The 13,683-nt window shown below is 38.5% G+C and overlaps 2 protein-coding genes across 4 annotated transcripts in view; one reads left to right on the top strand and one right to left on the bottom strand.

The window, feature by feature from the left end:
- Positions 1 to 13,683, top strand: part of npas3 (neuronal PAS domain protein 3) — a 333,561-nt gene that overhangs the window by 130,135 nt on the left and 189,743 nt on the right. The gene's annotated exons all lie outside the window — the stretch shown is intronic.
- On the bottom strand, positions 8,520 to 13,026 carry LOC311072111 (uncharacterized protein). Its single transcript, XM_084096869.1, has 5 exons — positions 12,660 to 13,026; positions 11,834 to 11,968; positions 11,308 to 11,463; positions 9,474 to 10,483; positions 8,520 to 9,357 (listed from the first exon to the last, which is right to left on the bottom strand). Exons 4-5 carry the CDS (start codon positions 10,342 to 10,344, stop codon positions 9,110 to 9,112), a joined length of 1,119 nt encoding a protein of 372 aa, XP_083952995.1. The 5' UTR covers positions 10,345 to 10,483; positions 11,308 to 11,463; positions 11,834 to 11,968; positions 12,660 to 13,026; the 3' UTR covers positions 8,520 to 9,109.

Raw genomic sequence — 13,683 nt, forward strand, 5'->3', positions numbered from 1 at the left:
ACATTATTTGGAAAATATCAGTGTTAGTATAACACTATATTTTCAAAATAATGTATAAATACCAACACATGGTAAAAACCATGGTAAATGGTAAACTTAAACCAATCTTAGTTACACTGAAAAAAATAACTTGTAGGATTTACTTGATAAAATCCTTGTAACAACACTAACACATACACACATACACTAGCACTAACACATTATAATTACATTTAATTGCTACTGCTCTGTACAACTTACTTATTATCAAGTAAAATTTACTTACTATTGAACTTAACATTCATTTGTCATTTAATTGACACTTAACATTTAATTGACGCAATTAAGTAAATATTATGTTTAATTTATTTAATTTCACATATAGAATTAAGTAACATCACCTAACAAAATTAACTTTTTACTCAGACAATATAACACTGAATTAAACCACACTTTTAAAGTGAATGCTTTACTTAAAAACATCTAAGTAAATAACACAATAGATATTGTATAGATTCCATACTGAATTTACATAATAGAAGTAACATGGCAAATGAACACAGAGACCTCAATGCTTGGTACACCATACATAATGACAGTAACATTCGATAGATCATTTTTGAATGTGTCATTTTGAGTAGAAAATGAATCCAGATGTCACAAAATGGCAAGTTATCTAACCTAACAACAAAAGCAATTATAAAACGGTGTAAATACAGCTGGTAAACAGTGAAAAATCAACCTTATTAATTATTCATGCCCCAGTGCATGATGGGAACACCAGTATTAGAAAAGTTGAGCAGGTTTTACTTAATTTTATATAGTTGATATTTACGCTTTAATTTCTACAAGCTTGAATTGAGTACTAATATAGAATTTACTTTGTTTTTTGAATTCTTGCCTGAACTAACTTTTTCATGTAGAAGTTACATACGTTTTTTTCTGTAGCAATTACTTCACCACATTTTTATCGGTGTAGATTGCTAGTCTTTGTTGGCCAAGCAAGTTTCCGCCAATCAAAATGGTCTGGTATGTTGATTTTAGAAGGCTTTTGGGCACTGGATGGGAGACTAGTTAGTCCAGCTTAAACAAGCTTGGCCAGCTAGACCAACTAAGTTTTGAACCAACTAAGAATAGCAAACCAACTTAGACAGGAAAGAACTGACCTGTTTTCTTTTTAAAAACAAAACTACTGGAATATGTTGTTAATCATTTGGAAATCTTCTTTAGCGTCATAAGACATCTCTCACTGAAAACGCAGTGGTAAAAATCTAATGCTGCGTCCGAGATCACTTTGTAGCAAGCAGGGCGGGGTGGGGCCGAGAGCCGCGGGAATGGAACAAGTCTCACGAAGGAGCTCCGAGAGAGGATCATGGAATTTATGTTGTTGCGTTTTATTATGTTTATATGTGGCAGTCGTCCATGAGGGGCTGCCGCTTTACTTTCGTTTTGTAGTGTTTGTTTATTTTGATATTAAAGTTTGCCGGTTCCCCCCTCCTCCTTCCCTGAACTATGTGCATTGTTACACACATGCTGTGTAGTGATCACTACATTTGGTTTGAAACTTTGTGACATTAAAAAAGTATGTTCTATACAGTATGAATGTGTGTAGTATGAATGAAATTCGGACGTACTTCATCCGCCATGTTGTCACTGTCATGTGACCTATGTTAGCCGCACTGGATTTACCCTGCAGTTTATCATATCCGTGTTGTGCACAGTGATTATCTGGTGTGAGTGTGTGGGCTGGAGGGCGAAACAGATCGCCGCCGTTGTAGCGGCGGTGTAGCGGCTGCTATTGTGCTTGTACACAGGTACAGTAATTAAACTGTCTCACCGCCGAATCCCCTCTGCCTGCCAGCTGCTGATGTATTATAGAGACATTCAGCTAATCGATTAAAAGTGCTCAGACAGGGGAGATGTTTGACAGCCCCGCGCTAAGATGAAATTAGTGTGAGGAGTGTGTGTGTGCGAGGCCACGAGTGACCACGGCCCTGTGGGAGCAGAGCTGAGTAACACGGACAGTGTATGTGCTGATACGCGTGTAATTAGGAGCGCCGCGTTTCTACAAGATTTCCAAATGATCCCCAAATGCATAAGGAAAAGCACAGGGGCAAAAACAAGGGGGCTGAGGAGGAAACCGGGGGCGAGGGATGCAGCGGAGGGGGCGATGTGCTTTCGAAACAAACTTGGCCTCCATCCAGCGTGGCTGAAAATTACATGAAATTATTCAGCTGCCAGGGAATGTGAAATCAGACTAATTGGCTTTTGAAGTAGCCCGTGTGTGCGGCTGGAAAGGCCAAGGCCGGCCCCTGCGCACCCGCTCGGGAGCTCCGCACAGCCTCAATCGATTTCACAGCTGATATTTCTTCGAATCAACACTTATTTTACATTGCACGCGGGGGCCCCTTTTAAATGTAAATCTGGTGTAAACTGCACTTGTTGGTCCGAGTGCAAACAAGGCGGGAGGGTGTGTGCAAACATGGAAATAAGCAGAATTTATTTACTTCAAAAGGCGGCGCCGGCCATTCGCTTTCGAGAGGGAACCTGGTAAACATTTGCAGTTTGTCTTCTCCCAACCGTTCGACCAAACAAATCTCTAAAATGCAATGTGTTTTATTAGCTGTTTGCATCCAAGAGCAGAACATGGATTTTTACAGTGAGTAAAAAGAGGGTTGTATGCATGATGGACCCCTGTGGCTCAATCTCACCAAACCTGTCCGTATTTCATCCCAAAATCGTGAGAAAGAAATGAGGTAATCAAAGCGTATTTCTAGGACCATTTCTTTGCAGTTTGACATCATTTAAATGATAATTGAGAACATTTCCCCTCCAAATTGATCACTGTTATGCACAAAAAAATTCTCACTCTCATTACTGTAATGCAAAGTTTGCAACAAATATTTATTTAAACATTTAAATTATATTAATGTTTATTTAAATTATAATAATAATAATTTAAATGATTCAATATTTGTATTTAAATATTATTTAATACGTTATTTAAATGTATTATTTAAAATTCAAAGTATTTGTGCATCCCGGTTTATTTTACTGCTTTTAATTTATTCTGATTTAAATTGTGAAAAAAGCATGGTATTACAGTTTTTTAAATATATTATATTATAATATATTTTATATATAATTTTTTTTATATTATTGTTTATTTTTTTATACTATTGTGGTAATAGGAGTCTTCATTTACGTTTTTGAGAAATACAAAGAAAATAAAAAAGTACAAATCTTAACGGAATAAAAATTTGTGGGGAAAATGTGCTTGTTTAAATGAATGAATGCATGAATGAATGAATTTTTATATTATTAATTGTTGTTGTTGTTGTTGTTGTTGTTGTTGTTGTTGTTGTTGTTGTTGTTGTTGTTGTTGTTGTTGTTGTTGTTGGGTGAAATGTGACCAGACATGTTTTTGTGAGATTCACCCATATAAAAATATCACCTGTGCTGCTGATTAATCTTCCATTTTCCATCCTTTTAATCAAACATAAATCGATCGACCTTTGAAAGTTAACTGCCTTAAACAGCCGTGGTTTGTTGTGATCAGCTGTTTAGAGTCCACTCTCTCATATTTCACTGTGGACTGTAATTTACCCAGGAATCAGATGAAAGCATGGTATTTTTTGTCTCACCATCAAATAATCGGCAACACCCTGCTAGTTTCCATTAAATTATGCCACTCAAAAACAATGAGATGTTTTATCTGCTTCCAGCACACATAATCATCACAATTAGAAACCGCTTTATGAGGGAGGGTCTCGCGCTTCTAAACGCTGAGTTTAGCCCAGGCTGTAGCTCTTGGCCTCACGGCTGCTCGAGAGCAAACTGTTGAAACAGCCCTTTCAAAAACAGTCCTTTGAACTCATCTGAGGCTTGTTTAAAATACAGACTCTGCTAAAACTCTGCTTCAGTCTGTTGCAAACGGCTCAGGCTAAGCTAACACCCACATGAGTTTATTGTAAGGCATTATAAGGCATTTTCACTGAATGTATGAACCAAGAATGCATTTTAATAAATAAAAAAAGTCAGTTTTGATTTAACATTGACTTCAAAGGGATAGTTTGTACAAAACTCTAGCATTTACTCACCCTCATGTCATTCACCCTCATAACCTTATTTCTTCTGTGGAAAAAAGAACAATGAAAGCCAATGGGGCCTAAAACATTGTAAACCAATGACTTTCATTAAATGGGGGAAACAAAATCAAATGATGACATGAGGGTGAGTAAATGATAGGTTTTTTTTACTGATCACTTTAAAGAGCATTTCGCAGAATGCTTCCATGAGAAACCCGAGCCGAGATACAGTAAGTAAAAAGTTTCTCTGCTGTGATTAGTCAGACGTTGTATGGAAAACGCCTTCAGTGGAGGCTGCAGGCGTGAAACGCGTTTGTATTTGGCTCATTACTCAGCAAAGTCAGTTGAGAAATGTGGCAGGCCACGCTGCCCTGACGCTACACCGGTGACAGCGTTTGCTGACAAACATATTCCTCCACACCACTAACGAGGAAGGCAGATTACCTCAGCACCTCAGTGTGTGTGTGTGTGTGTGTGTGAGAGACGGGTTCTTGCTGAGGCAGAGAAGACCCACTGGACTGCCTCACCGACTGCAGTAAATGGAAGCCCACCTATATCACCCCAGTCAACCCCCTCAAACCTCGCTGGATTCGCCCCAACGATCCATCTGTGAGACCCACAGCCCCTGTCAAACGCTCATTCATGGTGAACGGGCTAAAAATCCGCCATTGCCATCGAATGCTCTGTGAAGTGTGTTCCTTTCAACAAGACGAATTTTGCCCAAGCTTCATGCCATATTCACCTGTCCTTTATCCAGTACATACAAGACATGGCAAAGCATTGCCTTCTGTTTTTTTACCCTTAAATGCATGAATGCGTTTATTACATATTCGGGTGGATCATACCTGCTGCGATAATATAAAACTTAGCTACCTGATATTAGAGTAACAATTACAGTAGAATTAAATAAAGCATATTTTGTTACCTTTTGGGGCTTGTAAGGTTCAGTTTGAGCAGATGTTTTATAGCATCATCACTGTCCTCGTCAGAGCTCATTTCCCCAGTACATTCAGCATCTGGCTCATATTCGCAATCTCAAACATATTCTCAAACTGTCATTTTCAACATCTTCAAAATCAATATTTTGATCGCTGACAGCTTCTTCACCAGATCCACTATCAAGTGACAATGACACTAATATTTGACTGCGTACAGTACTTGCTCTGCAGTAAATCACTGAGCCATTTCAAGTTTTGCTGATGATGCTTCCTATTCTTTTGTTTTCTGCCTGCAGTAACTGTGAGTGAAACGTCACTTCATCATTGTGTATCAGACATTGCCACATAGTGGAATAAAGGTGAATTGCACTTATTCAGACCCTATACAATTTTTACAATTTTTTTTTACATAATTGTTTGTAATGAATTGATCGAGGAATACTAAGAAGGTTGATGTCTAACTTTAAAGGGGTCCTATAATATCCTTTTCACAAGATGTAAAATAAGTGTCTGATGTCCCTAGAGTGTGTATGTGAAGTTTTAGCTCAAAATACCCCACAGATATTTTTATATAGAATGTTAAAATTGTCACTTTTTTAGGGTGAGCAAAAACGCGCTTTTTGTGTGTGTCCCTTTAAATGCAAATGAGCTGCTGCTCCCGGCACAGAGGGCGGAGCTTCAAGAGCTCGTTAGCAGCTCCGATTACCACACACAGATATCCACTGAAAATTCCAAAAACTTTTTGCCTTTTATGTTCAAACCAGAGTCGGACAAAGATGGAGATACTCAAGAAGAAGTGACAACATGTAGAATGCAACAGGACATTCTGAATGGTTAGTTGATTTTATGCAGCTGATGTGGAGTTAACTATAGTCATTTTTGAGCATATTCTGTCATGATAATCTATAAATGGCATTCCCGGGGGTGGGGTTTATGTCATTTTTAGGAAGACGCTCATTGTAGTCCTACCAGCCGTTTGTTGAACTTTGAGCGTCGGAACTTTGCAGATGTTGTTTATGCTCAAACAGAAACAGTACACACTAACTAAAGTTAAAAAAGTGAAATCATAATCAACCACCCCTTTAAAAAACATCCCGGGGCACTAAAGACCCGATGTATGCGTTTAAGGGTTTAGTGCCATATTTGTGTGCAAACATCTGATAAAGATCTAATAAACGCATTCTAAACCATAAAATGTGGTAAAACATCTTTCCGATTTTGTACTAACATCCAACAGGGAACATTTTAATGTGCTGTCAGGGTGTAAGAGTGTTGTTTTACTGAGGTAAAACCAGTTCTTATGACATTCAGTCAGCTAGTGTCTTATAGAGAAGACTTTGATGCTTCTTCCTTCCTTCATTTCCTCTTTTTTTTTTTTTTGCTCCCGTCCTCCTCTTTAGCACATGATAAAACACTCACTGGCTGCCTCTGACCAATCACGATTGCGGTAGAGCAGTTAAACTGTTTTATTGCCGCCACCCTCAAAGCTTCAGAGTCTTCAATATTCCCTGTAATGGTAGATTAATTTCTGGTTTGCTAATGCAATCCCGGACAAAATACTTTAAGCAGGTTTTAAAGGGAGGGCTTTTGGTGCTGATGGTAGGTGGCTGGGAAAGAAGCAATCGGTGCACAAAAGCAATCAGGGCGTTGAGGAGGACAAAGCCAGCGCTGCTTTCCTGAGGAAGCACCACAACATGTGAAATTGACCTGTTCCCTCACCTAATTCTCTGCCAAGGGCAAGTGTGTGAGGAGGGGCGAGCTCGCACACACACACACACACACACACACACACAGGACTGTAGAATAGATCCATTACACTGTCTTCTGCAGGAGAGATCTTAAAAATGTAGTGGAGAGGAGGCAGATAAGAGGACCGGCCGATAAGACCTGCTGTTTTGTGGCTTTACCTCAGTGTGCTGTCGCCCCGTGATAGCAGCTTTGCATTTGTGGTTAAGCACAGAACGAGAAACAAAGGCCATAGCCAGTATATACAGTGGATATTGGATGAGATGTTTTTCAGTGGTTGATTCTCATATATTTACAGTTGGTCCCTCACAATACTGAATATGGGGTTGTAGTTGGTTCCTACCTTATCCATAACCAGCCATGACATAGAAAGCATAATATGATATTTTAGGATAGCTCCTACCTTATCTGAGTTCTTGTCTTAAAGCTTATCTTTTTTTGGCTTTTAATACATTGTGATGTTTTTTATGTTTGTGTGTTTGCTATGTTTTTATTCTATGTGTGTATTGTAAAGCACTTTGGTCAGCCTTGCTGCTGTTTTTAGATGTGCTTGAGAAATAAACTGAACTTGAACTAGTTGTGAACAGTTCTAACCACACGCTATCACACTCAGGTTAGATAATAGAGCTGAAGGGAATGGTTTACAAAGGCTCTTAGATAATGCAGTGAACAAATAGGTCTGATAGCAGATCTTAATTAAATCATGATGATGCTCGATACGGTCTGGTCAAATCTTTTTCTAGATTTAAACTGAAGTACAACTCCATTGCACTGTTTTCTGCAGCAAGTTTCATTCTTAAGATTTTAATACATTTATTCTTTTTTTTTCTTTAATACTATTTTTGAATTATTCATATGTTGAATAATAATATAAATTTAAGTCCACTTTGACTGTTAGTCAAGATCGTAATTTAGTTTTTGACCATTTTCCATCCTTTCTTTAACCTTAGATTTAAGGTTATTAAATCAAAACAAATATTATTTACTTTAAGACATGTTCTTGGTCTTATTGTATGTGTGTATATATGTATGTAATGGTACATAATTTTAAATCTGTCATCAAAATGTAGCAATTTATGCTGATTTCACTTAATCCACACGGGTTATAAATAGCTAAACAAATAGCTTTTATTTATGCAATGTTTTAGCAAACTCACATTCAGATCGATGTCCTCATTTCTGATGAAGAACATGCTCTTTTCACAATTAAATTATTTCCAGTTGGGTAAATTTAAATTCCACCCATTTTTTTTTCCATTAAATATATTTTACTCTGAAATATGTCACATTATGGAAGTAAAATGGTTTGTGAATGTTGCTTCTTGTTGACTTTAATGTACTTTTGATTGTGAGATCATACATATTGGTCCATTTACATAAAGACAACAGCTTTGTCTAACACTAACTAGTCTCAATGTTTTTATGTAACTAACCTAAAAAAAGTTATGACCAAAAATGAACTAACGTAGACTAATCTAAGCAGTTTATGCAACCGGCCACTGAATTTTTCAGATTTAGAAAAAGAACAGATTTTTTTTTCCCCTTAATATTTGAGGGCTTGAGACGAAGAACCATATAAGTCCATATTTGCAAATTTTGAATAATACATTTTTTTTAATTTGGACTCTGAATATTATATATATATATTTTTTTTTTACTTGAAGATAGACAACAAAAGCTTCCCAATTCTAATGAGATAAGATTTTTTAGTATCAATCTTAAAAATAAAAAGTTAGAGTAATTTACATTTCTGGAATGTGGAAGAACAGTATATGTCCAGTTAATGTGGAATAACAGTATAAGTCCAATTCATCCTATCATTTTAAGCCACTGGAGATTTGATTGCTTTATCTTAGTTTTAATACAGTAACAGAACCTTAAAGAAAATATTAAGCATTTCTTTCTTTCAATTTCTTGCCATGTAAATCACAGAACAAAAACACAGACAATACGGTACGAACAATGAACAATACATAGGCCTACTTATAGTACAAAAAATAAACATCAGTACAAACAATAAACCGTACATACAATAAACAATACATACAAACAATAAACAACAGTAATAACAGTAAACAATACATATTTACAATACATACATCATCATCATTCCATGCTATAGTTCCATGCTAGTTTACATGTACATCTTCCTTTTTTTTGTTCCTTTAACTTTTATAATACATTTCATAAATAATCATCCCATTCATTCATTTACTAAATAAATAAATACCTATAAATTCCTATTATACAACATAAGATAAGGCATACAAGATAAGCAACAACTACTTTTATGATTACTTTTACACAATATACACAATATACCCCACCTTACCCTGCACATGACCTACACATACCAGGCTACTCTTCACATTCTAATGTCCCATAAAATGCTTGGGCCTCTGCTGGCATGTAGGCTAGCATTTTCATAAGGTCACGGTGCTTCTCCTTCTTGATGGGCAGAGGGTCCTCGTAAGCACGAGCATACGTGGTGGAGAACAAGGGAGCTGGAGGTGGTTGATTCTTCCTCTGTTTGGTGATCAGCCAGGTCTTCCATCCCTCGTAAAGGCTGTGGCTCCGTTTTGTGTGGACACACCATGGATCAGCAGCTGAAATCATGATTCAACAAGAAATTCAATAAAGATTCTTCCTTCACGCACATATCCCCAACACTGTTAATCTCAGAAAACCAGTTTAGTTTTAGTTTAGTTCTTCGTTTTTTTACCTGTCACTTTCAACCACATCATGGATGTGATTAGGAGGCCAGGTGGACGCTTTAATGTTGCATCAGGGAGCTGCCTGAAGTCCGCACATTTCATCTCAGTTACTTTAAATGGCTGCTGCTGCCTGGCTCCACGGATCATCTCGGCAACATCGCTGGGGGTGTGGAGTGTGGACACCTTACGCCTCTTGTCCAGCGTGGCAAATGAACGGTCACAGGGAAGGAAGGAGTGACCAGACACCATGAACTTCTGCTCTATCTGACTGAAGTACCTTCTAGATATGAGCAGGGCCATGAGGTTTAGGACTCGCCAGTTGTTGTTCTGCCCACAGCATCGGTCACTATAGATGATGAGCTTCCGTTCCTTTGCCTGGACTAGGGGAGCGAAAGATGTTTCTGCCCACTTCAAAAGACAGCTTGCCACCTCGATGGAACCTCTGTGAGCGATGCCCTCATGCCAGAGGCACATTGTAGGAGGATCGTCAGTGCCCATCTCCTGGATACAGAGGTTGTAGTTGGCCAGCTGCCGTTGATAGTACACGTTGGAGTGTGTCAGGTTTGGCGTGAACACTACCCCCTGCATGTCGATACAAATGACATGGCAGTCATCATTGGCTTTGGCCCACTCTGTGTCAGCCTGCAACTGGGTGTACGCTTTTTCAGCTTTCCGGTGGTGAAGCTCACTCTCGGCTGCGATCTTCAACCTTTCTCCATCTGTTGTAGCAGCTGTTAATTTTGAGAACAGGGCGTCACATTTCGCACAAGTGTCACTTCTTGGCTGCCCAAAACTGAGGTTCTGCTGCTTGAAGATGTCCCTATAGAGCCAGAACTTTGCAGTGGATGCTGGATTGTTTTCCTTGTACAGGCGGAACATGCGGAGCAGGTTTAAATCAGGGCTCAGGTACTCCCTCTCCACATCTCCCTTCAACCGTGAGTAGTGGTTCGGTTGGCGTGGGAAGCTCAGGATATGCTCTCTTATCCCCTCTCTCACTGCAGGATGAATGCTATGAGGCCTAAAAAATAAACAACACAACTCATGAACACGGGAAATATAATAAACTATGCTGGTCTGTTTTGCAAAATTGCATTGTTTCTTTGACATTAAATTATAGGATTTTGTTTTTCACATACAGTCATTAAAGGGTTACTTCAGGATTTAGCATTACGCTTTGTATCAGTAGAAAACCTGTAGTATTTTCGAATTACCGTGCTTTCCTCCCTCATATCCCCGAGACGAGAGATTTATGTATTTTTTGTCTGTAAAAAATCCAGCGATGACGCAAAAATCGTCATTGTTTACATGCACATCTTTTGTTTAAATCTAACTGAATTTATTATGATTTGTGAATCTGAATGTAGTGTTTACATGACGCTAACCAAGTGATCAGTTGATGTGCGTTCTCCTCCGTGAGAGATAGCCTACGAGACCAGTGCGTCTCTGTGTCCCAGTGCATTCTGGGAGTTGTTGTCTTTCATTCCCATAAATCAAAAATTAATTTTCTGGCTTTTCTCAGTCTAGAAGGCTCCAAATTAAAAAATAATTTCACATTTCTACTACATAAATGACCCATTTTAAATACACATTAATCTTTCCTGAGGTGAAGGTTTTTTTTTTTTTTTTTACTTACCTGTTCTTATGTTTTCCTCTGAAGTCCTCTAATGGAGACCTGACTTTAGCTACCTGCTCTGTTCCCTCAGACTGACTGCCTAACTTTTCTTGAATAACCTTTTCAAAGATATGTAACTTTAAATAAATATGTTATGGACAATGTATCTAATTAAAATCATGCATGTAATGAAAAGTTAAACGGAAAACGCTAGGCTATAGAAAACTTGCCTGTAAGCGACTGTTGGTCAGTTGAAAGACTGACATAAATGTAAGCTTACAAACAGCAAGTCTTTGGCCTCCTTGTTGCACATTGTACTTGAAGGTGTACTTCCTCTTAGTATTCTCAGTGTCAGGCCCACGTGGTCGTCTGCGACTCACCTTGTGCTAGAAGTAAAAAGACATGAAGTAAAAATACATTTACCATAGCGTAGCAGGCTAGCCGTCGTATGCTGTCAAGTTAAGGTCATTAAGTATGTGAGTAGGCTTTGGTTAGGAGAATGAATAAGCCATGTGTGTGCCTTTTAGGGCACCAAAGCACTGTGGTCTTTAATGCACTTGGTGGCCTACTTGATGTTGGTCATCCTTCATCCATCCTCACAAAATTTACCATTTACAGTGATCAAGCACATGTGCAGTCTTAGTGAATTGAAGGCATACAGTAGTATTCAATTCACTGGTTATTTCATGGGCCTACATTGTAATGCATTGCATACTGTTGACATGATATGGTCATGTATTGCTTAAGTTAGCCTACCTGCTCCAAACCAGAGAGAATGATAGCCTGCTGCCTCTCATAAGAGACAGCATAAAACTCTGTGAAGAGCTGGAGTTTTCTTTCATCTGTTAGGCTTGAACATTGCCTGGGACACGTCTCCTTGCACACCTTGCCCTTAACAGAAACAAAGTCACATAAGCGTTTTTTTGTTTGTTTTTTTTAGCTATAAAAACTAGAGCTATTAGCAGCTATTAAGGTTACTTGCTAGAATGTCAGCTTACACAATCAATGCATTTTTTTTATTATTACCTTTTTTTAATTTATTTTTATTATTTATTAGATAACAAGTAACAAACATAACATAGCATACAATATTACAAAACAACGTGTTGCATTAAATGGTAACGGGATCCAAAAATTATATCAAAATATTTTAAACACGTCAATGACTTTTTATTTTATTTTTTATTTTTTTTACCAATTTCAGTGAAGACATAAAGCAATCAAATTCTACTCTAAACATCTTAAAGATTGGGGATGAATTTACATATTATGTTTGTTTATGTATATACAATTCTGCCAGCAGTAACGTTATGTATAACACAATCTATGAATGACGCAGCTGGGCTGGTGTTAGAGACGCACCTAAAGCGTTTCGATTCATTTCTCCGTGGTTATAAGGAGTACAGACATGTTTAAAACGTCCCCTGAATCCTAATTTTCTCAGCTTTCATTTCGACCCATTCATGAAATTATCCTTTAAACAGAGTGAGCTATATGAACTGTAGTAGACAGAGCCTACACGCCCCTCTGACTGTAACCGCTAACTTAACGTTAGATACTTTGTATACGGGTTTTCACTCACCTCTTTTGGTGGACCTTTTCCTTGTTTTTGCTCTCCTCTCCGGTTCACATAGGGTTTCCCAGCATTCCTCAAATACTTCCTTGCTCTGTCCTTCCATTCATTCACGTTCGCTCTCCTTTTTTTGCCGAGGTTTTGCCTATTAATGTCCGCAGCGGACATGAAAGCAAACGGCGTCTCCATTTTTCGTTAGTGGACATAAACGGTTTTTCCGCGTGAGACTATTTTAAATTTTTAAATACAGAGTTTTGGTCGCGCGAACACCCCCCAAAGTGATTCTGTATACAAAGTGGCACACATACATTCAAGTCCCATGGTTATCTCAATTTTTGTTTTTTTGGACTTATACGGTTGTTCGTCGCATGAACACATTTGTTGAGGCCGACGTGCTCATGTCCAACTCTAGCTCCACGCTGACCTCTGCGTAATGAACTAGTTGTAGCGTACTAAATCAACGCAGAGTATTTAACACAACGGAGGAACTAATTCCTCCATTTAACTCAACATTTGCAATGAGATGACTTGTACCCTAATGGCTAGTAATTAATTCTTACCACCACCCTCTCTTTCTCTCTCCCTCCCTTTATATTCCCTTCCCCCCATTTTTTTTCCATCATGCTCTGAGGATAGTTCTACTTTTCCGATGCTTTATCTAATGCATAATGTTCATTTCAGGCCCCTAATTAGGTTTAAATGAAAATTGGCTCTGCAGAAAGATGGATAGCTGGGAAAGCATCAAACCACCCAGCATGTCCCGGAGTTGTGAGGCTGAAAATGCAATTTGGTGAAGCAGTGCTGCGAGGAGCGCAGAGTTCATTAATTTTTACGCGCAGGTACTATCCCAGAGGTGCACCTGACGTGCTCCGAGTCTACCTGGACATGAACACAAATACCGGCCCCTTTGTCTGCAGCTCACTTTTATTGCTGCTCTTTTGCTCTGCTGGTCCTTCCACAGGTACAGAAGCTGTTCACATACACACACTGATCCAAACCCAGTGAGCTGCCTGCCTAGACCGCATTTTGAGGC

The sequence above is a fragment of the Abramis brama genome (assembly GCF_963993115.1).
Source record: "Abramis brama genome assembly, chromosome: 21".
NCBI lineage: Eukaryota > Metazoa > Chordata > Actinopteri > Cypriniformes > Leuciscidae > Abramis > Abramis brama.

Excerpts from the sequence above, each read along its gene's own strand:
- LOC311072111 (XM_084096869.1), bottom strand. The coding sequence starts at position 10,344 with ATGTTCCGCCTGTACAAGGAAAACAATCCAGCATCCACTGCAAAGTTC. Across the intron at positions 9,358-9,473 it reads GATGTGGTTGAAAGTGACAG|CTGCTGATCCATGGTGTGTC; the intron begins GTAAAAAAACGA and ends TCATGATTTCAG.